This window comes from Dermacentor silvarum, chromosome 2, assembly GCF_013339745.2.
Source record: "Dermacentor silvarum isolate Dsil-2018 chromosome 2, BIME_Dsil_1.4, whole genome shotgun sequence".
NCBI lineage: Eukaryota > Metazoa > Arthropoda > Arachnida > Ixodida > Ixodidae > Dermacentor > Dermacentor silvarum.
The window spans coordinates 174,903,249-174,931,102 of NC_051155.1; the positions used below are offsets into that span (position 1 = coordinate 174,903,249).

The following is a 27,854-nucleotide window of genomic DNA, read 5'->3' on the forward strand; positions in this document are numbered from 1 at the left end:
GCTTCATTAAATGCAAAATGCAATGCAAAATTTTTTTTCTTTATATTGGTAAATTGTGCTAGTGAAAGGGTAAAAGCAGTATGGGATCGGATTCATGCTGACCGCTTGAGGAACCCTAAGGTTTGTGGAAACCAGTTTGAGAACCCCTGATCTATTGTATTTGTGCTTGCAGTACGAAATTTTGAGTTAGAATGTCTGTCAAAATTAAGGTCCATGTGCTTTCCAAATGTTCAGGCCCGAGTCTTTGAAGCCATGCATGCTGGACAAGACTTAAACTAGCACAGCAAAACACGGACAAGAAAAGAAACAGAAGACGAACTTCGTTTCTTCTCGTGTTCGTGTTTTGCTGCGCTATCCAGATACCATTCCATGATGACCAATCAACAAGCCCATATCGCCATTCTCGTCGATTAGCATCACCATTGTGTGAACTTTGGCCATCAGATGTTCATGCAGTCGAACTAGGAACTCAATAGTTACATGAAAAGTGGTCGTTGTAGCATTAGTTTGTTGTATGTGAACTCTCTCTTCAAAATGCGCAAAATTAACAACACTGCGCTTGACACCACTTGGTCCGAAAATAAGATTTTCGGTGCCATCATTTTGTTCCTAGCACTTCCCCACATCGAATTGCAAGTTTCTGTTCAAAACGCCATCTAAAGAACGAAATGTGGTAGCGTTGGTCCTTCGAAATGGCGCCCGGTGGTTCCAATCGCCTGCAATTTGAAACTACGAGTGGATTTGCTGCTGTTTTTTTGAGAGCTTGTGATATTTCACTATCAGCGGGAGATGAGTGGATTCGGCATATGATAGCAAAGTGTTTTAGTTGGCTGGAAGTGCAAACTGCTGCGGCATGCCGGAATTTTGTAAAACTCTTGTCATTACAGCTGCAGCATCAGCCATGCGCACTGATAGCAGTGCAGTTAGGTTTTTTAGGGGTGCGCAAATACCGAATAATAGATTTCAAATAGAATATCGAATTGAGAAAAAAAAATGAATATCGAATCGACAATTGCATATCAGAAAATTTAACACAATCTTTTATGCTTCCAAATTTCGTGCAAAAAGCACAGTCCAGCACATGCTCAGGAGACTAATCCCATTACTTAACACGAATCTTGCTATCTATCAGTAACCTAAATACCTATGAATCGAGATGTATAGTGTGCTCTACATTTATTAAAAGGGAACACCAAATTAGTATGTGAGCACTGATAACTCAGTTCATATACGAAGGTCTGGAAAATATTTTTTATTGATAGCATGTCAGTCAAAACTATTCAAGGGCTTTTTTCCCTCTGAAGCTGAAGAAATAGCAAAGTTGTCCTAAATATCACTGTGGTTTTCGGTTTAATAGTGGACCATACTGTGCTTAATGGCAATCTTCGTTGCTGCGACAGTACTGCATTCCAGTTTTCTTCCAGAAAACCAGAGGGTCTTTCCATCTTTATGGCAAGTGGTTTGTGTGGGTTATCATCAGCTCGATAAAGGGCCCCTCACCAGGCCACACAGCAAATTTTGGTTATATACTGGAAATTGTTATGTGCCCTCTAAGGGGTGTTCTACACTAAGAATTTTAAAAATTAGTTCAGTAATATCAGAGATAGAAATATTTGAAGTGCTGCAAACCCATGATTTCAGGAGGCGAGCGTCACCGCCAGCATACTCTCTCCACTTGCACCATCTAGCTTCCGCAAGTGAAATTCCTTCCCTGCGTTCTCTCATACTGGATGGAGCTGGAGGATCTCGTGACAATGCGTCACGGGTCCCGCCTTAATTTTTTTTCGCCCTCTTCCGCATTTTTGCTGAGTGGCGCACTTCTGTTGACTGTCTAGTACGCAAGCTGTTGTGTTTGTCTTGTTTCACACAGCAGACGATCTTGTGCGCTCTGCACGAGAACACCTGATTAGCTGTATAAGTCAGTGTTACAGTCGCGAGCACTGAGGCAGACACGAGAAGATAAGAGTATGATCGTGGCGCTGGAATACGGTAGAAAATGACAGTCTCATTCTCTGTGTGCGCGTGACTGCACGACGTGGGAACATGCAGATAAAATGAAAGAATGTCTTCTTACTACGGTACGAAGCAAAACAAGTGAACACACAGACATTCAGTTTGTGTGTTTTATTTCTCTAAACTGTAATGTATTGAAGCAACAGATGAAGCAAATAACTGATGTTGCCTTGAATAATTCTTGAAGTCGCGTCTCACTGAGTGATGTCAGCAGCACTGCCATGTACGTAGGCGCACTTGCACGATTGACGTTGATTCTTCGGCTCGGCTTCGGCTCGGCGCAGATTAGCCTGCTCCTTGAAGTTTCGTTTTCTGCCGTTATCTGGAAGTGAGCGTTTGCCGGCGTGGGTGCCAACGCCGCCGATCCGGCCGGCCCGGCGGCAGCTTAGGCCGCTCCCTGCAGTTTCGTTTTCTGCTGTTATCGGGAAGCGAGCGTTTGCCGGCGTGGGGCAGTTCGTTGGCCGGACTGAGCCTCCGCCGCTGCATGAAGGGGTCTCTCCTAAGCTTTTGCTCTATGGCGGTGTCGGAGCAATGCCGGTCGGAGGCGTCGCCACGTTATCTGGCGCATTGCTGAGAGCATTGTCGGTCCGCGGTATGATTTAATTAACCGTCGCAAATGCTTTCGCGTTCGAATTACCAAGCGTTTTCGCCCATTGAAATACACATAACTTTGATGGGACCAGAGCGTCAGTTCGAATTAGCGAGATTCGACTGTCCTATCTTTAACGTGCATTGTATGCTCTGTGCTTGTCAGCTCAAAATGGCCATATCTGCTGAGCAGCCTTTTAAGTTACTCTGCATCATAGGCAAAAGCGGGTAAAGCACATCACGTCACGCGGCACCGCTCTGCGCAGGCATATTGGCTTCACTCGAGTCGACCGTGGTCGCCGTCGACGGTAAAAAGCTCTCAAACTGCGAGGCCCACAACAAGACTACGCAACTCCCCCCAACCCCCTCCCCTTTTTTTTTTTTTTTTTTTTCTTCATACGCATCCATCTGCTGTCTAAATGCGTCGGAAGCCGGGGGTCTGGGCATTGTCACATGATATTTTCGAGCTCGCCATGTAAATCCAAAGCCAGTCGGAGGAGAAGGGTAGGCGGAGACGCGCAGGGTTCAACTCCTCTGGCAGTTGCTACGGACTTTGTGTGTACTATGGATGTACCGGGTTCATTTGGTGATAGAGAGGCCAAGCGCTGAGCTTGGACGGAGTAACATCTTTGTGTGTACTATAGATGTACCGGGTTCATTTGGTGATGGAGAGGCCAAGCGCTGAGCTTGGACGGAGTAACATCGCAAGCGGCGGCAAACTGGCACGAGTCGACCAACCCCGAAGTCGACGGCAAGCGCCGGGCATTCGCTGAACAAGACCGGCAAAAGGCGCGGGCTAGGCGTACCCAGGATGCTCCTGAAGAATGTCCTAGGCGGCTTGCAACAATGCGGGTGTGATAATAACGAGCCTTTAAATAAATACATCATCACTTGCACGCTTGGGCTGCACCTTGCTGTTGAAGATCCGGACAGACTTGCACCGTCTGTTGGTCTACTGCCAAAGACTTCGGCCTGGGGTTTCATCCTGCCAACCACATCTTCAGCCATCTTTAAAGCATTTCTAAAACATTCTATGTGCAATGCACACAAAGCGAATAGCACCCGTACATTTGCACGTAACCAGCGTTTACGAAATGAAACGTCACCATAACATTTGTTGTTCCCTCCGTTCGCGTACCGTTAATTGTTTCAATCGGTCCGGTTGACCTGGTCGAACCTTGTACCAATAGCTAGCGCGTGCCATGGGAACACTGTGCGCGTTAAGGCACAGACCACGGCCAGGTCATTCACTGGGTACTGATTAGTCAAAAAATCAATATATTCAAGTATTTGCACACCCTTAGTTTTTTATGTCGCTTCGGCTGAAAAGTGCAAAGTTTGAAAGGCAGAACACCCTCGTGAAGTGGCACCGCCCACTGTTTGCTGCTTCTACGTGGCAGTGGCGTGTTGTGCCGCATTCACGCAGACTGGCTGCATGAATATCGATAGCAACATTTGAGTGGTTGTTAATTCAAATTGGTTTAAATCATCTCAAATAGCGTACATAACATAGTGCACGTAGTGCCGTAGTTTCCAAGATTGCATGCGGTGCCACCAAGGTGCCGCACGGAGAACAGTGATAGTGTACCACCATCGTGGCCTCCAATCTTGAAGTCCACAGCCTCCGTATGCTGTACTTATTCGCCCTGAAGCACGCTTATCTTAGCATGGTTGAAAGCGAGTGACTTCCCTTACAGTTTCTGAAATTTGCATGTGGCGCTCGCCCATCTCGGCTGTTGAATCTTTGTCGCGGTCGGACTGGAGGAGCGGGGGGTGCGCTTCTGTGCTTCGGAACTTCACTGCACCCTTGCTTTACAGGGTCTGAAGTGTTCATTGTAACAGTGCGGCGCTTTTGAAAATGTTCCGGACTCAATTAAATTTTAAATGCCATGAAATATGGTCGTTATAACTGATAGTTATATCTGGGATAGTTATAAGTGGGTTCAACTGTAGTGCAGAGAGATAGCTGTTGCCTTAAATGCAGGAAGTTATGACAACATTGGAAAACCTGGGAATTTTTTCTGTATGGACAGAGTTATGTTCACAATTCATAATAAAGGGTTGACCGGACAGATTCTTACAGTATTGGTTGTATCACAGATTTGGTTGTAGCTTGTATTCCTGTCGCACATCTTCACTGCCCTGCACTCTTGACATAGTGTGCTACAGTCACATTCATTGCACACAATACAAATTACATGCTGTGATGTGGTCAGTGGTTCCCTTCACTGCCTATTTTTCTTTAAAGGAACATTGGTGTTGTTTGTGTGCAGGGGCATTTTACCTGGTGTTTGAGTACATGGACCATGACTTGATGGGCTTGCTGGAATCGGGGCTGGTGGACTTCAATGAGCTTCACGTGGCCTCCTTCATGCGTCAACTGCTGGACGGGCTTAGCTATTGCCACCGAAGAAACTTCCTGCACCGGGACATCAAATGCTCAAACATACTCATGAACAACAGGTGTGTATGCGTATGCAACAGGTCTCTATGCAAGTACTGAAGTACTTTCCACTTGAAACCTGAATTTAACTTTGATTGTTATCGTCACCATGTCTCCTTAAAGCCTATTCTAGTGATGTGCTGTTTGCAGTTGTGCAGCAGCGAATGAAACACCATTCATAGACCTCTGCAATGCCCAATTATTACAGCAAACCCAGCCTAAGTAGTAATGCTAAATCTCCTGCTGTAGACTACGGCCATTAACTTCCCAGCATGCATGCACCACAGTTTTAACAATCTCATCAGCACTTCGTTGCATAAATTTAAAGCATTATAGATATTGTGGCTTGCACTTCACTCGTAGTGCTTTCCCCAATTGGCACACAGTATACAGAAGGAAAGCGCAGTCGAGGACGGCAGAAAACTAGGTGGGGCGATGAAGTTAGGAAATTTGCAGGTGCAAGTTAGAATCTGCTAGCGCAGGACAGGGGTAATTGGAGATCACAGGGAGAGGCCTTCGTCCTGCAGTGGGCATAAATTTAGGCCAATAATGGTGATACAGTCACCGACCAATATTTCGAGCACCAATAATGGGGACAGCTCCGAGCCACCGCCACTAACCCCGTAGACCTAATGCATAAGGACGAACGAAATTTCGTACACCTTGCAGCTCACCCTGCGATAATTCGAACTATGACTGAACAACGGTGCACTACTTTGGCCACGGAGTCGAGGAGAGATGGTGATACAGTTAAACCGTGATGAACAGTCTGTAAAATTGGCAGTTTGCTTTGTTATATTGAAATGGGACCCTTTTATACAAATAACTAGAGTTGCCAGTGGATTTTTATTATAAAGAGGCCACAAAATTTTCCAAATCATTTGGCAATTGGAAAATACATTTTTCTATGAGAAAAAATTTCATTTTGTTGACTTTTAGAGTTGGCTATGAAAGGTGGTTTCATGCCATGTTGACGATATCTTTACATCGTCGGTAGGGAGCGAAGCCAGCCACGCTGTCACGTCCACCCTGCTCCCGCGGTGATAGTCGCGCCTGCAGTCAGACGACACTATCATGAAAAACGCCAGCATCCGGGAGTGAATTCTTTGTGTGCCTCTTGCTTTTACGTGTCTTCAAAACTCGAGATTACTCAACCTCCAGCACTTGATGTGCGGGAAGACAGCTGACATCATGCTGCGCATCTGCGCTCTCCCAGTTTTAACACACATGGCAAATATCCTCTAAAACAGGGTGCCCGGGCTGCAAGCGTATGCGCTAAACCATGCTGATAACCATGCGGAGCCACGGCTCGGCTAGAAAAGGAGACTCACGCCAGCCTTCCCCCCACTCCCTCCCCCTTGTGCCCCCTTTGATCGCGTTAAAGCGTGCAGCGCGCAATTTATGAGGTGCGTTTTCAAGCAGCCGCATGTAATTAAGCCATTCAACCATCTGCATCCATAGAAGTTTTCATTGATTGCATCGGTATTCCTTGCGGCAGTGAAATTTCGTTTGAAATCGTTTCTTTATACACACTTCATTATCTTGAGGTTCAATATACAGTGTAGACCACTTATAGTGTAAGTCATCGGAGTCTCGAATATCTGCACTATAAGCGGTACCGCAGCATAACCAAAACAACGATTTTATTGCGACACTCCAGGCTCATTTGTGCCGTCACTGTAGCCGTGAGGTTCTGTATAAAGTCCAAAGGCAATAGAATCGTCGCCGCGGGCCCGTAAGCTGTATGTGCAAGTCAAAGCATGCGAGGGTGAGCATGTGATCGCGGCTCAAGTCTTGCGCACACAAGGAAGGAAAGTGAGAAGGAAGCGCGCAGTTTTTCGTCTCACACAATGCTCCGGGGTTGGAGGGGGTGTCGTGCTCTACTGCGCTCTACAGTGCCAGACACACCGGTTGCATAATGTCCTTGGAGTATAGATGCTGGTAGTTTACTATCATGACGTCGTGGAGCTCAATCCACGCATTACGTCGGAGTGTATCTGCGGCTTAAAGGGAGTGTTCGCAGTGTCGGTTGACTGCTGAACTTCCAGGCAGCCATACTGTAACTGGTATTTCGTCTCCCGCAACTGCACTATAAGCGATACGCGTATACTACATAGAGTGCTATGGGAAAATTAACGGGAATCTGAAAAGACCGTATTATATCCGGTCCTGCTCTATATGTGGTTACGTTATAAGTGGTCTATACTGTACATGGTGTTCTATGGACAAGAAGTTATAGCAAGTTAAATACTTATATAAAGAACTTCGATATGTCGAGTTTTAAGTCAAACCTCATTAATATGTAGTCGGCCGGGAACAACGTTTAGGCACGTACGCACTAAACAATGTACGGATTAACCGCCAATGTCAGTTTAGCGGCTACTTACCGGCCGGAAATGAACTACGTCACGATGCTCTCAGACACACTCTCAGACAGGCTTTATTTGCGGCTAAGCAACAAAAAGTCGGTCATCTTCACTTGCCGCGACGACGGCATCTTCGAACAGAACACTACGACAACACCATGACCGCAAGCACACTGGCGGAATGAAGGAAAAAAAAAATGTTGCAGCTTCACTCAATAGGCGAAGCATCGATTGTGATTGCAAATTAGTAGACAACTATATGAACTAAGGATAGTAGTTTTATCGGTCGTGTAAAGTTGTAAACATTCGCTTACTAAGTTAACAAGCACAGTGTAAAGCTTGCACAGGTAAATATGAACAATCTCTCTCGATGACCGCGGAAACTCTGTCACAATGCTGGAGTGAAGAGGTGCGGCAAGAGCAGCGAGCGAATTGACCTTCGTGCCATCAACGTGAACTTAACGTCGAAAGCACAGCGTACACGAAACTACCGGCACTAGTTGCACTTGCTTCACATTGCAGATCACCTTAAAGAAGAGTCCCGTGCGGACGCACACTTTCTCCACGTCGCAAATTGCTTTCAAGAAAGGCACCCTCGCGCGCGTGAGATTGGATTGAGCCGCAAGCTTTCACTCGCACATACAGCGTATGGCGCGGCAACAGTGTTACCGTGTTTAATGGGGCTGGGTGGGGGATCTTCACAACTGCGTTTAAACCGCAATTACACATTAAGCGGGTACGTGTTAACGAGGTTTGACTGTACAGTGGAACCTCGATTATACGTACCCGGTTATGCGACAACCTACATCTTACGACGAATTGGTTTGGTCCTGGCAAAACCTCCATAGAGGTAATGTATTAAAAACCTCGATTATACGACGCAATTTTACGCCGACCCTGCCTCGTACGAGGCCTCTCTCTGTACCGTCCGAGAAAAAAGAAAAAAAAAAGAAAGCCTTAAGCAGACGCAGGCTGGCGCGTGAGTACACTGCAGCGGGCTGATAACGGGTGTGGAGTACCATATTCACCCGTATGTAACGTGACTGCGATTGTAACGCGAGGGGCGACTTTCCAGTCACGCGAAGTAATAAAAATATAACCACGAATGTAATGCGAGATGAACGGAAAGAGAAATGGTACCGTTATTCAAGGAATCTCAATTCGGAAACTTGTTCTCTTCTCTCATCATTGTCGTCTGAAGAGGAGACGGAGCTTTCCTTGGACAGTATTCTCTGGCGATCACTTTCGTAGATAGTTGCACTTTCGTGAAATTTTGTGTGACTCGGCACTGAAAGCGTCCCCACCAAGTGTTTCTGGCGCTGTCCTAAGCCACGCATCAGCGCCAAGAGCGCTGTCGGCCGTATATTTCGAGGGGTTCGGCGCTGGGACGAGCAGTCTCACGAAACCGAAACTATCTCTAGAAGTGTTAGCCCGAGAATCAGGTCATCATCTGTGCCGTCGAGCTTGTTTGAGATTTAAGTACTTCTTCAAAGACCACACAAACATTTCATTCAGGGTCAGTAACAGGCCACCTCAGCTTTCCACAGAGCCTTTCCGACTGGCATCGCACTTAAAGAGGGCCTGCCGCTGGTCCCGCCATCCACAATTCGTCGACGTCGAGACACCGAGCTTTCCGAGCTCCTCGGCTATCGAAATTGCTCGTCTCTCGAATCGGCCGTCATACCGAATGTGCTGCGTCGCCATAACGTCTCGAATGAACGGAGTCGAACCGTAAAACGCCGTATGGTATTGCGGCATCGTAACCAGGCACAAGCACAGCAAAAACAGCCTCAATTCCAATCAAAAACAGGTTCCGACTTCGGTTGACTTGTATATGGATTGGATCGAGACATAAAGTTGCAGGTTGCCAACGTAGCGCTAGAAATCGCGGCATTTATAGAATTTGTTTTAAAATGGCCAATTTTGTTGTTATTCGACTGTAACGCAAGGGTTGAGTTCAAGCAATGAAAATCGTAAAAAATACGGGCGTTACATCAATAAATACAGTACTTTCTTTATAATTTAATCTACCTTCCTTGGAGCAGTGCAGGTTCGTGCCGCAAGCTTATTCAGGCTGTCTGTACCTGTTTTTTTTTTTTTTTTTGGTCAACACTGAACGTCACTGCCTATATTCTTTGTCTTTCGATTATACGACGGTTTTGCGTGGTCCCCTGACCACGCAAAACGGGGTTCCACTGTATTTGTATTTTGATGCCTCACCAGTGCCTCCTCGAAACTGAAACTAGCAAAGCCAAGTGTCCAATCTAGTAGTTGCCAATGAGAATTCTGTGCATGCATTTATTGTACTTTTGTCTATCTGTACCAGTGGTAGTGGTACGGGCTGTGATTTTGTAGCAATGCCTTCCACTTGATTCTATGCCATTCTTATCCACTGTTCATGGCCGGCTGGTGCCATTGATAATGTGTGCGGAACGTCACTGTGATCACCGATCAAGTGCATAAAGCGTGAAACGAGGAGTGGCACTCTGTCCCTCTGTCCACTGACGAAGTATGGAAAGCATGAAACGGATTAGCACAGAATTAAGGATGGTCGAATATTCGGTATTGTCAAATATTGATCGAATAATTCTATATTCGTTATTTGCTTCAATTCGAATTCAGGTATTCGTTATATTCGAATAGGCAGCCAGAAGCCACGGATGGCCGGTACACATCTCGGAGGCTATGCTTCGCATCATGGCTGCCATACATCAACCATAAATCTCGAAAGCTATACGTTTTCGCATTAAAGAGCCCAAAATGTGCGACGCAAAAGAGCAGAAACGGCGCTAGCGTACAACCGAAACGAAGCGGCGGAGTCCGCATCGCCATAGTCATCAGCGGAAATCGTATGTGAATGATAGCAACGATGGAACGCCTCGTGTTTATTTGTGCCTTTATTGCGTTTACCGCCGCGCATAACAACGTGTTGGCCGCGGGATTTCATAGTCTCCATCCATGGGATCGTGTCGATAGCTGTCGCTGTTTCTTCCGCAACGGTTGCAGCAAAAAGTAGCGTGCCTAAAAAGCTGCTTAGCGGCCATCCATGATCGCATAGATAGCGACCGTGATTTCGTCTGCAGTTGTTGCAGCGAACGGTAGTTTCGTTCTGACTCGGTGCGTGCGTCGGCCGTGTGCCGCACCGCAAAGTCGCCGTTCATAATCGCGTCGATAGCGGCCGCGGTTGTGACAAACAGTTATTTTGGTTTGACTCGGTGCAAAGCTGTCAAAGATGAAGAGCACCGGCTACATCGCGATGGGCGTGCGATCTGTTGGCGGTCAGCTTACTGGCGAAAAAATAATCAGGATGTGCGCGGGGTAGTGCAAAGCGTGTCGCAAATGATGGCACGCGCCGCGGCCGTGCTGTGAAGGAAGTTGCGAGGCCTCGATCGCCGCTGCAAGAGCCAATCTGTCACGAGATGACGAGAATTGCAGTTTCCGCACCGCTTTTGTGCAAAATAGAAAAAGGATTTGCTCATCCATTACACTAATAAAATCGGGCTGACGTAAACATTTGCTTATTGTTCTGGGTACTCTGATAATTCGGATATTTTTTTTTTTCCCGTGAAATTCGAATTAACTATGTTTTACTGTAATATGTGATATATACTATTCGATTCGAAATTATTCGACCAAATCACTATTTGCTTCTAATTCGCCTCGCACCTCAAGTTCACTATTCGCCCATCCTTGCACAGAATGTCTAGGCCAAAGGCAAGCAATGCCGCGCGTCCTGCTGCCTCCGCAAGTTGTTCACCGGCGTGACAAATGGTTCGGTGGTGTTCCCTGCCTATCGCGTCCCGGTGTGCGCGCTTTGAGGGCTTTTTGGCCGTTTAAACTTTTCTTGAAGTAACTTTTCCTTGGCGGACATTTTAATGTTTTTTTGCTAGATTTATTAGCCATACAAGCTCCAAGTACATGCTTGAAATGGTTGAAAACTTTGTTAAATCAATACCATGTCACAATTTGACTGTATTTCAAACTTCCAATTATTCAGACTTTTTGGTGGGCGCCATCATGTCTGAATTACCGATCGGCGACTGTAGTTCTGCGGAAATTAAAAGTTTGTGCAAATCACTACTTTCTGTGAGTAACATATTGTTTGCACATAAGGATAAGGATGAATTAGGTATCAATAGATCAAGCAATCAATCACATTTCATTTCCTGTGAAAAGGAAGAGTACGGGACTAAAAGCTACAACAGCTTGACGAGGTCCTGGCCCCTTACGAGTTGGCGAAACGGCAGGATGACGATGAGTCATACATAAGAATTGCAAAGTTGACAAGCATTAGAGAGTGATGAGTAATAAAGAATGAAAGTAACGGATCGGCAGACATTCACACAAGCAAAAATGGTAGTACGAATAATCAACGTGAACAGCAGCGGTCAACTAGAACAGGAAAAAAAATGGAAGGCATATACTAGTCCTGCAAATAAATAAGCTGGCAAAAACGTTTGATAAGACAGTTTCGGTTACAGGAAGGATCAAAATTTGACGGTTTAGCAGTGAATGTAGTGTGTAAAGACAAAGAATGTTTGTCATAGGAAGTTCTAGGGGTGGGTTAGGAAATTCACCCACAGCATGTTGACGTTTCTCTATGCATGTTCATCACATCAGTAAATTATCCTGTTTCAATCTTTCAGAGGCCAAATCAAGCTGGCTGACTTTGGTCTGGCACGACTATACAGTGCCGAAGACAAGGCACGGCCCTACACAAATAAGGTTATTACACTCTGGTACCGGCCGCCAGAACTGCTCTTGGGAGAAGAGCGATACGGACCTGCCATTGATGTCTGGAGCTGCGGGTGAGTCGAAGCTCCTTGCTCGGCAACAGCTGGCTGTATTCATGGCACTTGACACAGAGTTATGATAGGATGCTGAAGCTAAATTTTACAAGTCGTAGCTAACAGTGACTTATGTGTTAATACTTTGTGTAGGGAAATCCACGTCCCACCGACATGGACTTGTTTGTATGACGCTTCAAATGCCGGCCGCAGCATGGACTGCCATGCATCTGGCCTTGATTGAGCGATCGTTCAAGAAAATGTGTCCCTTGCTTCAAGAACGCCGATTTCGGTACCGCCTAACAGGTGTCTCGTTCGGAATCAGCATCACCGGACGTAGATTTTCCCAAGGAGCCGTGTTCTCTGTCAATCGCTTTTGATGATAGACATGTCATGTTAGCGCCTATGAGTGACAACATGGGCTGGAGGAATGTTGTGTGTGTGAAACACTTTCTCCATGTCAAGTTGCCAGAATTTTTGCGAAAGTGATTGTATCCTTGGAAGCAATCGATTGAGAATTGCCGCCTGCCGTGGCAGCATAGCCGCAAAACTCGCCCGCTCGTTTCACATGAAAATGCCGGCCCACACTCAGTTTCTTATTCCGGTACCGGCAAATCCCCAACTGGATTGTCGCACGCCGCGTTCACAGCTATCGCCGCCAACCATGTTGCAATAAGCATCTTCACCTATCTGTTTGAGAGCGCGTGGTGCTGTTCAAAGCGTACTACATGCTTTTCAGCCGCTAGATCTCGCGTAATCAAGACAAGGTGCAAGGCGCGCACAGTCGAGAATAGTAGTCTCCTTTCTCACATGAAAATGCTGGCGGGCATACAGTTTCTTATTCCAGTACCAGCCAATCTCCTCTCAGGTTGTCGCATGCATTCACAGCTATCGCCGCCAACCCTTCTGCGATGAGCATCTTCACCTGTCTGTTTAACAGCGCATGGGGCATAGTACCGTTAGAAGCATACTGCACTCTTCTAGTAGGCGATAACACAAACGCACCGCAGTTCACTGCTGCAGGCAGCCCGATGTGAGCGTCACATTTTGATTCGGTGGCATCCGGCGTCGCCCACCAGCTAGATCTCGTTTCAATTTCCTATCACCGTCCTTAAACACTACGCAATAGAAAAACAATGAGAGTCGGGCCGCTGAGCTCCACCAGTTCGACGCACGTCAGTGTCTTGTGCCTCAATGATTTACACAACGCTTCGCATTACATAGATGTCAACTACAGTTAAGCCTGTGAAAATTTTTTAGTGCTTCGGATCGTACTTTTTTTCTCAAAAACGTATGACCAAGGTTCTCCTGAATTATGTGTGTATGAGATTTTTGTTCGATGTAGATAAGTATTCTTGCTTCAGCTTAACAGGCTTCCAAATTGTTTCTATATAAGACATAATTCAAAGAGGGCTGGCCACTATGCCGTGATATACGAGACGCTCATCATGCAAAACAACTGATAGTTTTGTGTCAACGTACCCTCTGAATGCTACTTTTTTCTGGCACATAAAGGAAGCCTGTGAAATATGGTAAAAAAGAAATTCATGCGTGACTGGGCTCGCTCACTATCGTATTGCAGCACTCTCAGCTGCGTTTCAACTGCCAGAACTTGTAGATACATGTAATTTTATGTGCTTATTTCAAATATCAGGATGCATTTTTTATTTGCGTTTGGTTCAGATTTTATTTAAGTTTACTCAATATTCCAGAAAATTTCTTTTGATGAATTGTTTTCACAGATTTTGCTAAACAGGGTATCGATTGATTCTGCATAGTTCAAGAAATCTATTAAGACCAATCTTATTGCTCTGTCTACCCTGGAACAAAGTTGCAAGCCAAGGTTAAACAACGAGCGTCTTGAAGTTTCACTTCTCATTCTGTTGTAGACTGAGCAATAAGATTGGTCTTAACCCTTTGAGGGTCGATATTTTTTTTGCAGATTTAAATTCTTTAGAGAGACCTATTTCGAAAAAAGATTTACCGTAATTTTTCTAAGGTGACTGTAAAGTGAGAAAAAAATATTTTGCATTGGTATATATGCACTGTTTATTCATGAATAACAGCAATAAAAATAGGAAATGAACTTGTAAGAATTAAAAATTTGATGCATTGTTATACCCATAGTTCAAAGGCTTAAAAAACTTGCACACGAGAATATTTCGCAAGTCTATATTTCGCACATCCATAGCGTAATCAAACTGCGTAGGTGAGCGCACTCAAGAAAACTGTTTGTGGGCCCGTCAGAAAAGCAAAACGTGCGACAAACTTCCGCCAATTCTTCATCTTATCACCAACCAGAGGCAATTAGTTTTCGTGAATCTCCAAGAAAGGAAACGTACGCACGGTGGCATCCTCTCTATGCGCACCCCTTTGAGCGATTAGTAACGAGATAGCTATCAGTTTTGCGAGCTCAAGAAGCCGAAACCGCGTGCAAAACAAAACCGGAACCGCCGCACGAGCAGTAGTTGACGCGCTGGAGTAAACAAACCGTACAACAAACACCGAAAGAGAGAGGCGCAAGAAAAAAATTCACTGTATTGCCCCCGTGGTGGCACCACATGCCAGGCAAGAAAAGGTTATGAAATTGGCGCGCTTTTTAAAGTTGAAACGACGCCGTAGATATACGGCATTGACCATTTTGTACTTGTTCGCGGCGCCGTGTATTTAAGTCATTGATCCTGAAAGGGTTAATGGATTTCTTGAATCATGCAGAATAATTGTGGTACTACCCTGTTTAGCAAAATGAGAAACTGATATTTAGTAAATTTAATAAAAAACGAAGGGACACCTGTAAAAATTTTGAACTAAATTAGATAAACGAAATAAATTATGCACCTCATATTTGAAATAAACACATAAAATTACACATTGTGAACACTGTTTGTGCATCTCACTTGTATTATACTAATCATAATCTTTGGGCTCGCCTGGTGCTCCGGCTGTCTCGTGCAGCTGCTCTGGAATAAAAGTATCTCGTCGGCCAGTGTCCCTGTTTATCAAGTTTTCATCACCTAACTCGAAGGGAAAGGGAAAAAAAGAAAAAGTGGGGAAAAAAAAAAGATTTAGAAAACAGCCTTTTCAAAGGGACACTGCAGACAAACATTAAATGAGCTTGTAGTGGCACCAGCAATGGCATTGCATTAAGACAGCTCATAAAGCTGATGTGTCTGTCCCTGTCTGCTCTCGAGTAGCTTTGCTTGTGCTGGTGGATTATTACTGAAGGTGATTATTACTTTAGAAAGTAAAGGCAACACTTCCCATTTTAAAGATTATTTTAATTGTAGTGTTGGGATGGCAGTATGATGTCGCAATGGCATTGTTGCCTATTTGACTCCTTTTTGTGCAAAGTATGGTTGTAGTTTTTACTTATTTATAAGCAAAGCATGAATGTTTTTTTTTTTCTTTCTTTTCTTACAAACAACTAGGTAACACCTAGTAGATGCATGTCATGGAAAGTTTGTTTGGGAATATAAAGAGGCTGTTGCCTCTCGTCTTTTGGTCGTTTTTGAGGCTTGACAGTGCTCCGCTCTTGCTAAAGCTGCTCAATTAGCAATTCTAGGAGTGCAGTCTGCTGTTCCTGCTTAGCTGGACATTTCTGTGTAATGTGAAACGGAAGGCCTTTGTTAAACAGCGCTTTGCTGTCTCCCTCCCATGTTTGCTGTGTGCAGGTGTATCCTGGGTGAGCTGTTCACGCGCAAGCCAGTCTTCCAGGCGAACCAGGAGATGGCGCAGCTGGAGGCCATCAGCAGGGTGTGTGGCACGCCCTGCCCAGCCGTGTGGCCACGGGTCATCCAACTGCCCCACTGGGCCACCTTCCGGCCCAAGAAACAGCACCGGCGGCGGCTGCGCGAGGAGTTTTCCTTCCTGCCAGGTCCTGCTCTCGATCTGCTGGACCAGATGCTCGAGCTGGACCCCGAGCGTCGCATCACGGCCGAGTCAGCCCTGCGCTCCCCCTGGCTTGCCCAAGTGCGGCCCGAGCATATGGCCCCACCTGAGTGAGTATGTGGCGCTGTCCTTGCCACTGTCTTGAGTCTTCCCATTACTGTAACCTGGTGTGGTTGCTCCTGAGCTGTCTTGCAGGCGTCGAACACGAGGTTGGGTGTTTGTGCTGTTATCTGCAATATACTCGAGAACAGACTGCAGGTACATACATAGATGACATGATATTAAAGAAGCCTTAATGGGCTAAATCAGCCTGTAGCCCTCGGCTATGGCACGCGCCTCATAGCCCAGCTGTAGCTTTAGGAACGTTAAAATGAATCAACCAAGACCTCATTGTCATGTTTCCTATAATAATCTTGGTAGGGTTCTCTGTCTTGCATGCTATTTTCCAAGAATTGATGAGACAGATGGCAACTGTGTAAGCAAGGTCTTTGGCCTCATTCTCATAGCACTGGTTTCCTCACGAAAATGTCAGTTTCTACTTCAGTGTGCATACCAGTGATGCAAGCTGCTGCTTTATAATTTTGTCACCACCTCAGTCATGGTGCCCCTGTCCATCAAAGACTGGCAAATAAACACCTGAGAGTGTTGTCTGCTGTTAAGAGCCCCCTGTGAACTTCTGAAACCACAAGTGCACTGGTTTCCATTGTCATGGCAGAAAGCTGTTATTCCCTGACTTGAAGCATGTAATTTCTTCAAGGAGTAGCCCAGGGGGCCTTAAAGTGGTGCTGAGGCACATTTATCTATCTTGAAATGCAAGCAACTTTTGCACTCAGTAGCATAATTATTTGTTTGCTATAGAAGTAAGCTGAAATGATTCAGCCAAACCAAAGTCTACTTTGAACACTGTAGCAAAATGTGCAACAGTTGGCAGCAGCACTGCCATCAAACACTGTTCAAACACTGTGGTTTCATAGGCTTGTATCTTTCCTTTGACAGTGGCAGGACCGAACAGGTGATGGTTATGGAGATGAGTCCTTACTCTGTGCCATCTGACTTCTTGCAGCCTCCCACACTGGCAGGACTGCCACGAAATGTGGTCCAAGCGTCGCAGGCGACAGCTTCGGCTAGAACAGGACATGGCAGGCACGTCATCAGGGCCCCTACCCTCCTCAGGCTTGCCCATGAACTTTGGAGGAGGCAGCAATAGTGTGCACTCAGCGCCAAGCACTCAGGACATCTCTCGAGACGATGGGCCCCACTTGGTGGACGGCCCCTTGTGCTCGATGGTGAGTAGTCGTAGTGCTCAGTTCTAGCCTGCCTTCAAGTTGTTGGTGAAGCAAGTACAGTTAAACCTCGATATAACGAAGTTGGCAAAGTTGGCAATTGCTTCGTTATATTGAAAGTCAACTTTTTACGAGAATAAGCACAGCCACCGATGAATTTTTCTTAGACGGAAGTGGCTGCAAAATTTTCCAAATTATCGAGCAATAGAAAAAAAATGCAAATTTCTTTTTTTTTTTTTTTTGGAGATTCGGCAACGAGTGATGGGGTTATCATGCTGTGTCGATATCTTCACATCAGCGATACGAAGCGAAGCGAGCCACACCTTTGCATCCACTCCACCGCCGTGGTTGATGAAACACGGTGGCGCTATCATAAAAAGTGCCGTCAGTGGCTTCATCTGCCTCTTGCTTCAATGCTTCTCCGAAACTTGACAACATTACGCAACCTCCAGTATCAAATGCACAGGAAGACATGATGCCACACCATCTTGGCACTCCTACTCCTTGCGCCAATAAAAACCACATACTACTTGACAGTTTTAGTTTAGCGTGGTTACCGGAATAGCGGGCGTACCGGAATAGCGGGATTGAAATACGCATGCGCAGAACGCTAAACGACCCATACCGTATACCGTGCGCACGCTATTTCTCAGAGTTAACTTTACCGTGTTAGCGTGGTATACGTAGTTTACATAGTCTACGTAAAACATGGCGGCGGTCCCGGTCGCCCGATTCGCACTGAATTTGGCGTTGTTTTTGTAGAATTTACTTAGTTCGTAGCAAATGACTGTGTAAACGGCTTTTGCTTAGTCTTATGCCGCTTCGCCGAGAGAGTGTTATGGCTAATCTTGACGAATTTTCGAGATTGCTTCTCGTTTCGAACGCGCCTAAGCCTAACGAGAGAAATTCTCTCCGAGATGCAAGCGCCACCTGTCGGTAAAGTCGGGAGATAGGCACGACGACTGCTTATGGCCTCTGAGATGGGAACATTTTGGAGGCTATGGTAGACAGCTTGTACTGCTTGTCTGTTTCGCTGCAGATCGGCGGACATGGGAAGTAAAAATACAACGCGCTCCTGGCTACCATTGCGCTGCCTCGCACTTTCCGGACGCACACACACATAGACTTAGGTGCCCTATGTATGCGAAATTCAAAGCGTAATGGAATAGCGTCCCGCATGTAAACTAAGCTATCACGCTATACTAAAACTCTCTTCCTGCAAAGTTAGTTTGCGGAACGGTAACTGTATTTCCCTTAACCCCGCCATAACGCTAACGTTAAACTAAAACTGTCTATTATCTTTGCACAAGATTACATCTAAAGCAGAGCACGGGCTGCGTATGTGCTCAGCTGCACTTTAAAAGTAGCTGCTTGTAATTCAACCATTTGACTATCTGTGTTCCTGGAAGTTTCCATTGTCTCGGTATTCCTTCGCAGCGACTGTAAAATTTTATTATATTGAAATCGTGTATGAACACACTTCGCTATATTGAGGTTCTAAATACATGGTGTTGTGTTGGGCTGCTGAGCATGAGGTCGCGGAATTGAATCCCGGCCACGGCGGCCACATTTCGATGGGGGCGAGGTGCGAAAGCACCCGTGTACTTATATTTAGGTACACGTTAAAGAACCCCAGGTGGTGGTCCAAATTTCTGGAGTCCCCCACTACGGCGTGCCTCATAATCAGATCGTGATTTTGGCACGTAAAACCCCATAATTTAATTAAAATACGTGCTGTTCTATGGACAAAAAGTTACAAAAAGTTATACTTCGTTATATGATAGTATTGTTTTGTTGGAGTTTGTTACATCGAGGTTTAACTGTATGTCAGAATGCGTGGGCCATGTTCTTGATTGATCTCGTTTGGCAGTGTGTTGCACCCAGTTTTAAATTTGAACAATTGTTTATGCAAGACACGGAAAAGTAGAGTAGAGCACGGAAAATATAAATGTTAATTGATGAGGGGGGTGGGGGAAATACTGAGTACGCACAATGTCATTGTAAATAAAGATCACCTGAGTACACTAAAGTCTTGTAACCGTGAAAATATATAAAATTGACTTTTTCAGTTCTAACTAATGTTCATTCATAAAAAATTTTTAAAACTGAGTTTCAAAATTTACATGCATGCAATGGTACCATATCACTGCTGTAGTGGACATCAGACAACCTTTAACTTGACCCACTGCAATGGCTGAGAAGCTGACTTTTTGCTGCATTGCACCCTCACGAGTTTGATTCCCGGCCATATTATAATGTGGCTGAACGCAGAAACGTTCACATATTGAATTCACTTGCAAGTTAACCCTTTCAGGGTCGTCGACGTACATGTACGGCGGCAAAAACACTGTACTCTGGTAGCAACTGCATAGTTTGTGCAGCGATGCGACGACTTCGGGGGCGGTCAACTCGCAGTCGGCCTGCCGCTGCTTGCGTTGCTGTTCCGTCCTTCTCGCACGGCGCTCGGGAACTCGATTACGAGTTCCCTCGGGAACTCGATTACGAGTTCCCGAGCGCCGTACCCACCACCTCGATAGCGTGCACAGAACCCGTAGCAATTAAGTCAACCAGCGCATTTCGCGTGGCCCTAACATCGAATCTGATTTTGACGGCTGATTTTCTAGGGAAAAAAACGTGCATGAGTCGCACCGTTCTATCAGATGCACCGACGAAAAATTCTGGGGGGAAAAAACTCCTCTTTTACACCGGAAAATATGGCAAATCCTAAATTGTCACAGCCGTACATGTTCGGCAGCAACTGAAATTTAGAAAAAGTGCGTTTTAGAAATTTTTATAGTGGTGCAGCTGCTCGGCTTCCATCAAAAATACTTTTTCACTTCGCTGCATGGTGTCTGCTCCCGTGGTAGTGAAGGAGCATTTCCGTGTTTCCTAGCTTATTGCCATGCACTGAAGCCCGCACTTGCGCAGTTTCTAAAGGGCTTTCGGGCATGTGTCGTTTCCAGTTAAGGGCATTGGGGAAAATTATTTGTATGTCAATTATTATTACTCAAAGCGGGACTGCAAGATACGTGCCATTCAAGCTCACGCGCAGGCACACGAATGTATTTTGTGAGGTGAGCAAGAACCCCCCCCCCCCCCCCCGCGGTCGTATGCTTTGCTGCATAACACTGCTGTATTGCGGCGAAGCTGACTTTAGGAAACCGGGTGCAGCTGTGTTGAGTAAAAGGTGTAACTGTGTTCGGTCATTTTCTTGTTCTTGATCACCAACATTGGCGCCGGGAAATCAAACGAAAGGCGATCATATCAACGAAGTGCTACTGTACAGTGCTATTAAGATAGTCCGACATTGCTACAACAAAATTAACAGGACACTTAACGCTTTAATTGAAGCAGAAATTTGAAGTCAACCTCCTCTCTCTTTTTTGACCTGCTCTATAATTCAGACTTTCACTCGCAACACGACCTCCTCCGAAGAACCAAAGTATGATGGCATTTTAAATTTTGGGCTCTGGACGGTGTGTTACTCAATTTTTCAGACTGAACTGCGTGTGCGATGCCACAAACATAGAGGCTGCAAACAAAGCTGCTGCCATTCAGGCCCATGCCCTCACTTCCGTTATGAAGGCAATTCCACGGCCTTTCCAAATACCGTACACTGGCTGCGACAACACTTTTATCAACTGGGCACCGAACTGTACCCTGTCTACTAAAACTGCATCCAGATATAACAAACATTTTCAAAAGCACTCCACTGTTACAATGAACACTTCAAACCCAGCAGCAGTAAAAGGAGGACGCACGCGAAGTTTCAAAGCACGCCAGCGTGACTCAACTGAGTGCAAGGCAGCACACCCCCCACTCCAGCCAAACCTTTACAAAGATACGACCGCCGAGATGGGCAAGCACCGAGCGTGAATTTCAAAAGTCACAAGGCATGTCACTCGCTTTGAACCGTGATAGGGTATTTCAAGGCATGCTTCAGGGCGAAGCAGTACAGCGTACGTGGCCTGAGGTAGCACTTGGCCTACAAGGTATCAGTTACTATGCCGTTACCAGGAGATCACAATTTGTCGTCCTTGTGTTTTATTGTGCTGCAGCTTTCGTAATAATGTACCAACACGCCCAAATCGCCATGTTAACCAAACTGTTACTTTAGGCTGACAAGGCGACACGTTAGGCCTAGCCAGCAGCTGTGGAGGGATTGACTGGGTACCAAACTGCAACTTTACGCTGACAAAGTGGCGCATGTTAAGCCTAGCCAGTGGTTGCAGAGGGTGGCCAGTCATTGCGGCAAGTTCGGCCTTGAATGTATGTACCTGCAGACCACAACGACGATCATGCATTTGATCACAGGCTGGACTGACAGTCAGGCTCATAAAGTGGAGCTTGTCTCCATGGGCAATCACCCGTCAACTACTGCTTACTGAACAGCCAGTAAAGCAACATTGTGGCTACGAGAAATGGCGCAGATTAAGGTTATTTTTGACCACCCAGGGATGAATGTGCACAAGCTTTTTTGCATTCATTCAGAACAAAATATAGGGTCCTTTTCAGATGACACATTCAGTTGTTACAACCATATGAAAAAAACAGACAATGCACTTGTAACTGTTGACCCTCTTCGCGGCGATCCCGTGAGCGCTGCCATGTTTGATCACGTGGTGACGCGTCCATTGCTTGCCTTAACTGCCTCCGTTGCCTCCGCGTTTACAATGGATGTGTATGATGCCGGCGCGGCTTACCAAAGCTCTGTTTTGGGAGATGTCGTACGCGGTGACAGGACGGACGACACGAAGCTTTGGCCGCAATTTCAGAGAGAACATGAAAAAGCGCCTTCGGAGCTGATTAAGCTATGTCCAAACGGCGCGAGCAGCGTATATTGTGCTTGCTCTAAAAGAGGGGCTAAATATGTATTCGAAGCTACCCAAACTTTCAGCTCATGAATTGAATCAGGATTACGGTGTTTTGGTTTTCGTTCTTTATTTGGCAAATATTTTGAAGCAACAGCTTGTCACGTTTCTGACTCTGTAGGGTTCCTCGGTGCGGTCACTATCTGATCATTTTCTGCCTAATCGCTCGTGGGTGTGTTCTGAGTTCCGTTGGATTTGTTCTTGCTGCACACAAGGCTTGAAACGTAACTGTTCGGCACATAGTAATACCTTGTACCAAATGCGTATTATCACTATAGTAACTCGCTTACTCTTGTGGACCGTCACGAAACATTTAGTTTCGACCATTCCTTCGTTATCGGTGTAGTACCGTCACTTATTGTGCATATATAGTGCGCATATATTCAAGTGTTCGCCCATTCACTTATTCTTGACACGTTGGCAAAAGAGTGGGTGTAAGTTTCCGTGCTGGTTGGGGTAGATGTGTGTAGATACTGTGCGCGAAACCTACTACAACAGAAAGCGGTGCTACTCCCATTATCGTTATTTAATGAACGGTACTCACTCTTGCCGACGTACCGGGGCTGAAGCGCTTTCTTTGAAGGTTAGCAACACAACGCTGGAGGATGAGCAAATTTGTGTATCCTCGACGATAGCCGTACATCTCGAAGTGTCAGAAACACGTACGGACAGTTGCAGCAGCGGTCCGCGAACTTGGCCCCACATTTTCATTACATTCCTTAATATGTCAGTCACTATTTTTGCAGCCAACTACTGCACACGTCTTCAATCCACATGATTCAAACCAACATGAATGGAGCACAGTGCGTTAGCGAAAACTCAGTGGCAATTCCGACAGCTGATCACACAGAAGCAAGGTAGAAGTGGTAATGGTTTCATATTCGTGTGCGGTCGCTGAGGAGACGTATGGCGCGCCGCCGTAAGCGCCATCTCGTTTCTCTAGAACAAACTGCTTCGCGAAAAGGGTTAATAACAAGAAATCAAGCCCCTTGGATCCTTTTAATAGTTTTGCTGATTCACTTTTATTTTCGGGGTCAGTGCAATAACACTTAAATTTTGATATAACCAAGTATTTAACTTCTTCATAGCTCAATGTCCTTAAACCAGTGAATTTTTAACCTCAGTGTAACAAACTCGAGGCCCTATGCAGCCTGGCCGAAACTACTGAATTCCTAATGAAATGTCTGAAAGAATTACTGCATTAGAAAATACTGCATATTCGTGTGCATGGGTCACAACGGTAAATGTGGGCCTAAATATTTAAATGAAAGGTTACAGTAAAACCCCATTAATAACTCCAAGTTAACCCGCCCTGGTTGCTCAGTGGTTATGGTGTTGGGCTGCTGAGCACGAGGTCGCGGAATCGAATCCCAGCCACGGTGGCTGCATTTCGATTAAAGCGAAATGTTTGCAAACACCAGTGTACTTAAATTTAGGTGCATGTTAAAGAACCCCAGGTGGTCAAAATTAATCCGGAGTCCCCCACTATGGCGTGCCTCATAATCAAATGGTGGTTTTAGCACGTAAAGCCCCATAATTTAAAAAATCATAGCAACTCTGAGTTTTAAAAACCGTAAAGTTTTCAATATAAACGAATTCACGGAAATATAAGCCCCTGGGCGCATTTGGACCTCATAGAGCTTTTTCGAAATCAGTGGCAGTTTCTGATAAATTTCTACTAAATGTTCAATATACCAAAAGCGGTATTTTCAGTAGATAACTTCTGCGAGATATTTTGCAACTCGGCACCCAACGCGTCGGGCATCTATGAGCAACGGCGATCCTCACACAGAGCCAAGCAAACACTGTTGCACGTAGGCACCGACTTGTCCAAAGCCTAGTCACACGAAATATCGCGGAAGTGCCCATGTTCTAAAAAAAAAAGTCATCGACTGGAAATACCGCCCCAGTGCCGCAATATTGTAGCCTTGCCTTCCACTCGCTTATACGCCACTGTTTCATCCACCATTCTAGGCTGGCTTACGTTGATAACGCGGGCAGAGCGTCGCTATGACCACGGACCAAGTGTGATCAGATACGGCATCGCTACAAGATCACAGCCTCGTTTTAAGAAAATGCCAAAAATATACCAAACTTTTGGCACAGCCGGCATAGCACGCTCCAGAAATGCGGAGCTCAGTGAATAAGCAAACTGACGACACTCTGCGCACACGTGAGCATGCATGTTGTGGAGGTCATGTGTACTTTCACTTGCTTGTCCCACTTTGTCAGGTGTAAGAGCGACACTCTGGCCGTGTTATCAATGAGATCGCAGCCGACCGTGAATGGTGGATAATAAGAGTGGCGTAGAGTGAAGTGATATTCGCTACAAACTTCGCGATTTTTTTCACTTTTTGGCAATATTGCAACTGCGCACATGCATGTTGTGCATACGTCGTTGCTTCTGTTCTTCCAAAGATTACATGGGTGTTTGACTGCAGCATTCTGTTCACGTTTCACGCGAGAACCTCGAGAGCTTTTCATCGTGTAATCTCGTGCACGGCGCGACTTTTGAGCAGCATGGTATTGGCACGGTGCAGTGGCATATCGCATGGCTTGTTGGTCTCCTCCTCGGTTGTTTCTACAGTCGTCGACTAAGCACCGGTCAAATTCGCATCTCAGTAAGTGTCCGATAGCACTGTGCATATATGTAAGCCACGTCACACACGGGCTCTTTGCACTTCATGCATGCTGAGGCACTTTTGTTCTACGTGGAAACTTTTGTGTGTGACACAGCGTGCATGCCAACATCTGAGACTGCCTCATCTTGTAACATAGGCTTACAGTGAACAAAATTCCAGTTGCTCCAGACATACTACTGTTTACGTGCTAGTGATTACGAACGGGGTAGCAAACAAAGCTAAAAAAAAGGCTCCCCAGGGTCGTTGCACACGGAAGTTTTTAAAAGCAGATACAAATTTATTAACTTCCTGCTTATGTAGGGGCCGCATCCATGAAATTTGGGTTCGCTACCGTCCCACTATTGCAAGAGACCTGTCATTGTTAGAGCTGAACTTTACAGTTCTCCAAACATAATAAAAGTTGTGTAACCTTTTGTTGTGCAAGCTGTTGCCTTCCTGCTGCACCACGTTACAACTTTTCTTGCAAACGACTGTTATGTTGCTGCACACCCACCACTCTCATGATGTGCATGTACGTCATGGTGCATGCAGTGTAAGGAAAAATGGTACATGCAAAATGAGACTGGAAGGAAAGGACAGAGTGCTGCTATCTAGTTTAATTAGTGCTCAATACCTTTCGTATTCCATATCATAAGCACCGTTTTCCTCACAGTCTTGTGCACTAGGCAAAAGAAGCTGTGTGGTTTCTTTGTATATCTGTAATCTGTGGTGCTTCGCCCAGTTCTTATCCAGTGGCCTGCTGGTTCTTGAAGACTGCGTTTCAGGGTAGCCATGATATGCGCTCATTCATCCCTTCATGTTGCTAACATTATGCGCGCCTCTCTTTACGGCTGCCTTTTAACGGGTGCCGGCCACTCTCCCCCTGTTTGTGTGTCGTGCTGCTGCCGTTCAAGCTCTGTGCTGTCACTCCTCCCCTCTGGTGCAGAACCTGACAGTTGTAAGTCTGCCGACGGCTCTGACAGCAACCCGGCTGCGCCCAGTGTGAACAGCCAGCAACTGCAGACCAACCTCAACACCATCACGGCTGCTTTCCAGAAGCATGAAACTCTCAGCATTGCCCAGCTAGCCAATTTGCTTAACATTAAGGTGAGCTTGTCGCTTGGCACAGCCCATTGATTTAGTTGTAGTTTTCTTTCCAAAAGGAAAGCAATGCAACTGTCGGCATTGTTACGGCTCCCTGCACTTTGTTCCTGTAATCCATCTCATCAGGTCCATGCTATGCAGCCATTCCTAGAGGCCACATATCCTCTTGCTGAAGTGACCACGCACACAGCGTGTCTCGAAGGCACGAATCTCCCCCATTATTGATTGCACGTGGTTGTGGGAGGCATTCATGATCTACCACTGCTTTGCATAAGAAGCATGCAACGATTTGGCCGTCTTACAATTTTTTTTTTGGTTGTTGATCACATGCACAACATGTAGATGATAATGGGGCTAAGCCAAAGAGTAACGGATGGCAGCCCACTGCTAAGCGGAAACCATTTGGAATGCATGTTTTACAAGTTCTTTGACAAGGCATCACCCAGTGTGCTCATTTAACACATTGTGGTTCTTGTGGCCAAAATGCTTGCTGTGGAGTATGTAGTTGCTTTCACTGATAACTGCATGGAACACAGTCTGGCTATATTGCCATGTTGTAATGAAAGTGCCGCAGCTAAGCTGAAAATGTGCCGGAAATATGTTCCATATGGTTAGCACTTTACTGCACCAGCTGTCACTTTATAGTTGTAGGTGTGCTAGGCAGGCCCCTGCCAATCCATTCATTAAACTACTCTTTTCTACTAGTTCATCTGCACAGCATATCACACAGTAGGCTGCAACGCATGGGTTTGGTGAGATGGGAGCATAGCTCTCAAAAGTATTAAATCATAACCTCGAGTACTGATAACTTCTTAGCCTAGTTTAATTATGGTGTAGGAAAGTTTAGAGCAGGCTGAAAAAGCAGACAGTAGGAAAGCTGTATGCTTAAGCCATTCAGGCATGACTTGCAATAAAATTTGGCATAAAGAGGAATGATTCTGCAGAACAAAAGCCTAAATATACCGGGGGGGGGGGGGGGGTGCAGTGGCAGGCATTTGTGTGACAGCATCTAGCATGAGAGCTTGGATTGGCTTACTTGTTTCACTACTGACAATTTTGCTGACAGTTGCCGACCAATTGGGACTCTGTTAGAGGGCCAACGAGCTGCTTCTAGCGCTATTCCAAAACTGAACGGCTCAGAATTGGTCCGTTCTGTTTGAATGTATACCCATTAATTGGGTACACTTCCAGAGTCTTGAAAAAGTAAAAAACAACCAAAAAACAAATGGAAGTCAACTGCAGCTGCTTTGAGTATAGCACATTCCCGCCTTCCTCTTGCTCTGCCTGCCTCACGCTGTCTCTCACGTTAGGTACCAAAGCAAAATCTGGTGCCCCTGTTCCTTTGCTTTTTCTTTAGCATTTTTCTGCCTCTGCTGTCCCCATGTTGAAAGTTTTGGAAACACGACCCTGAGGGTGGCTGTACCCACATTTATTGGTAGAGTGGATGCTGCGCAAGGATGGCTCTGGCTTCTCTTGGCGATATTGATGAACTACTCATAAAATAGCAAAGATAATAGTCTCATAAAAGAAAATTGGCATTAGGTAACTCAGGAAAGATGGTGAGAGTGTCAGTTGCAGGTTCCTATACCAGCTACCTTTGATGTAGCAGATTCTATCTCGTGCGGCCACTGTCTGTATGTGGTAGAAATAAAGGAAGGGAAGTTTGACCTTCCGTTTTGATATTCTTTGCTGATAATCTTTTTCCAGTGATAATTTGAAAATCTGATAGTCTGTGGATGGAAAACTTGCTCCTCACACAGTGTTTGCCATTTTTAGGGCCCTTTGAGCATTAGATGAGTAGTTCTCTCTTTGCAAACTTTTGAATGCACAAGTATCTGATTTCTGGACAATTGAGATTATGCACTTTAAAAGGTATTACGCCCTATGAGT

At 45.6% G+C, this 27,854-nt stretch overlaps 1 protein-coding gene across 10 annotated transcripts in view; it reads left to right on the forward strand.

Annotated features, from left to right (window-relative positions):
• The window catches only part of LOC119442159 (cyclin-dependent kinase 12-like), a 99,436-nt gene that overhangs the window by 30,410 nt on the left and 41,172 nt on the right, over positions 1-27,854 (forward strand). For 9 of the 10 annotated variants that reach the window (XR_007465666.1, XR_007465663.1, XR_007465667.1 and 6 more), the window contains exons 5-8: positions 4,875-5,064; positions 12,057-12,218; positions 15,869-16,195; positions 17,149-17,371. Coding sequence is in view for 1 of the 10 variants with exons in the window: in XM_049661931.1 (XP_049517888.1) it covers positions 4,875-5,064; positions 12,057-12,218; positions 15,869-16,195; positions 17,149-17,371 (902 nt within the window). In the remaining 9 variants the exon portion in view is untranslated. Of the gene's footprint in view, positions 1-4,874; positions 5,065-12,056; positions 12,219-15,868; positions 16,196-17,148; positions 17,372-25,806; positions 25,968-27,854 lie in introns of all 10 variants that reach the window. The other variant, XR_007465670.1, reaches the window with a different exon arrangement.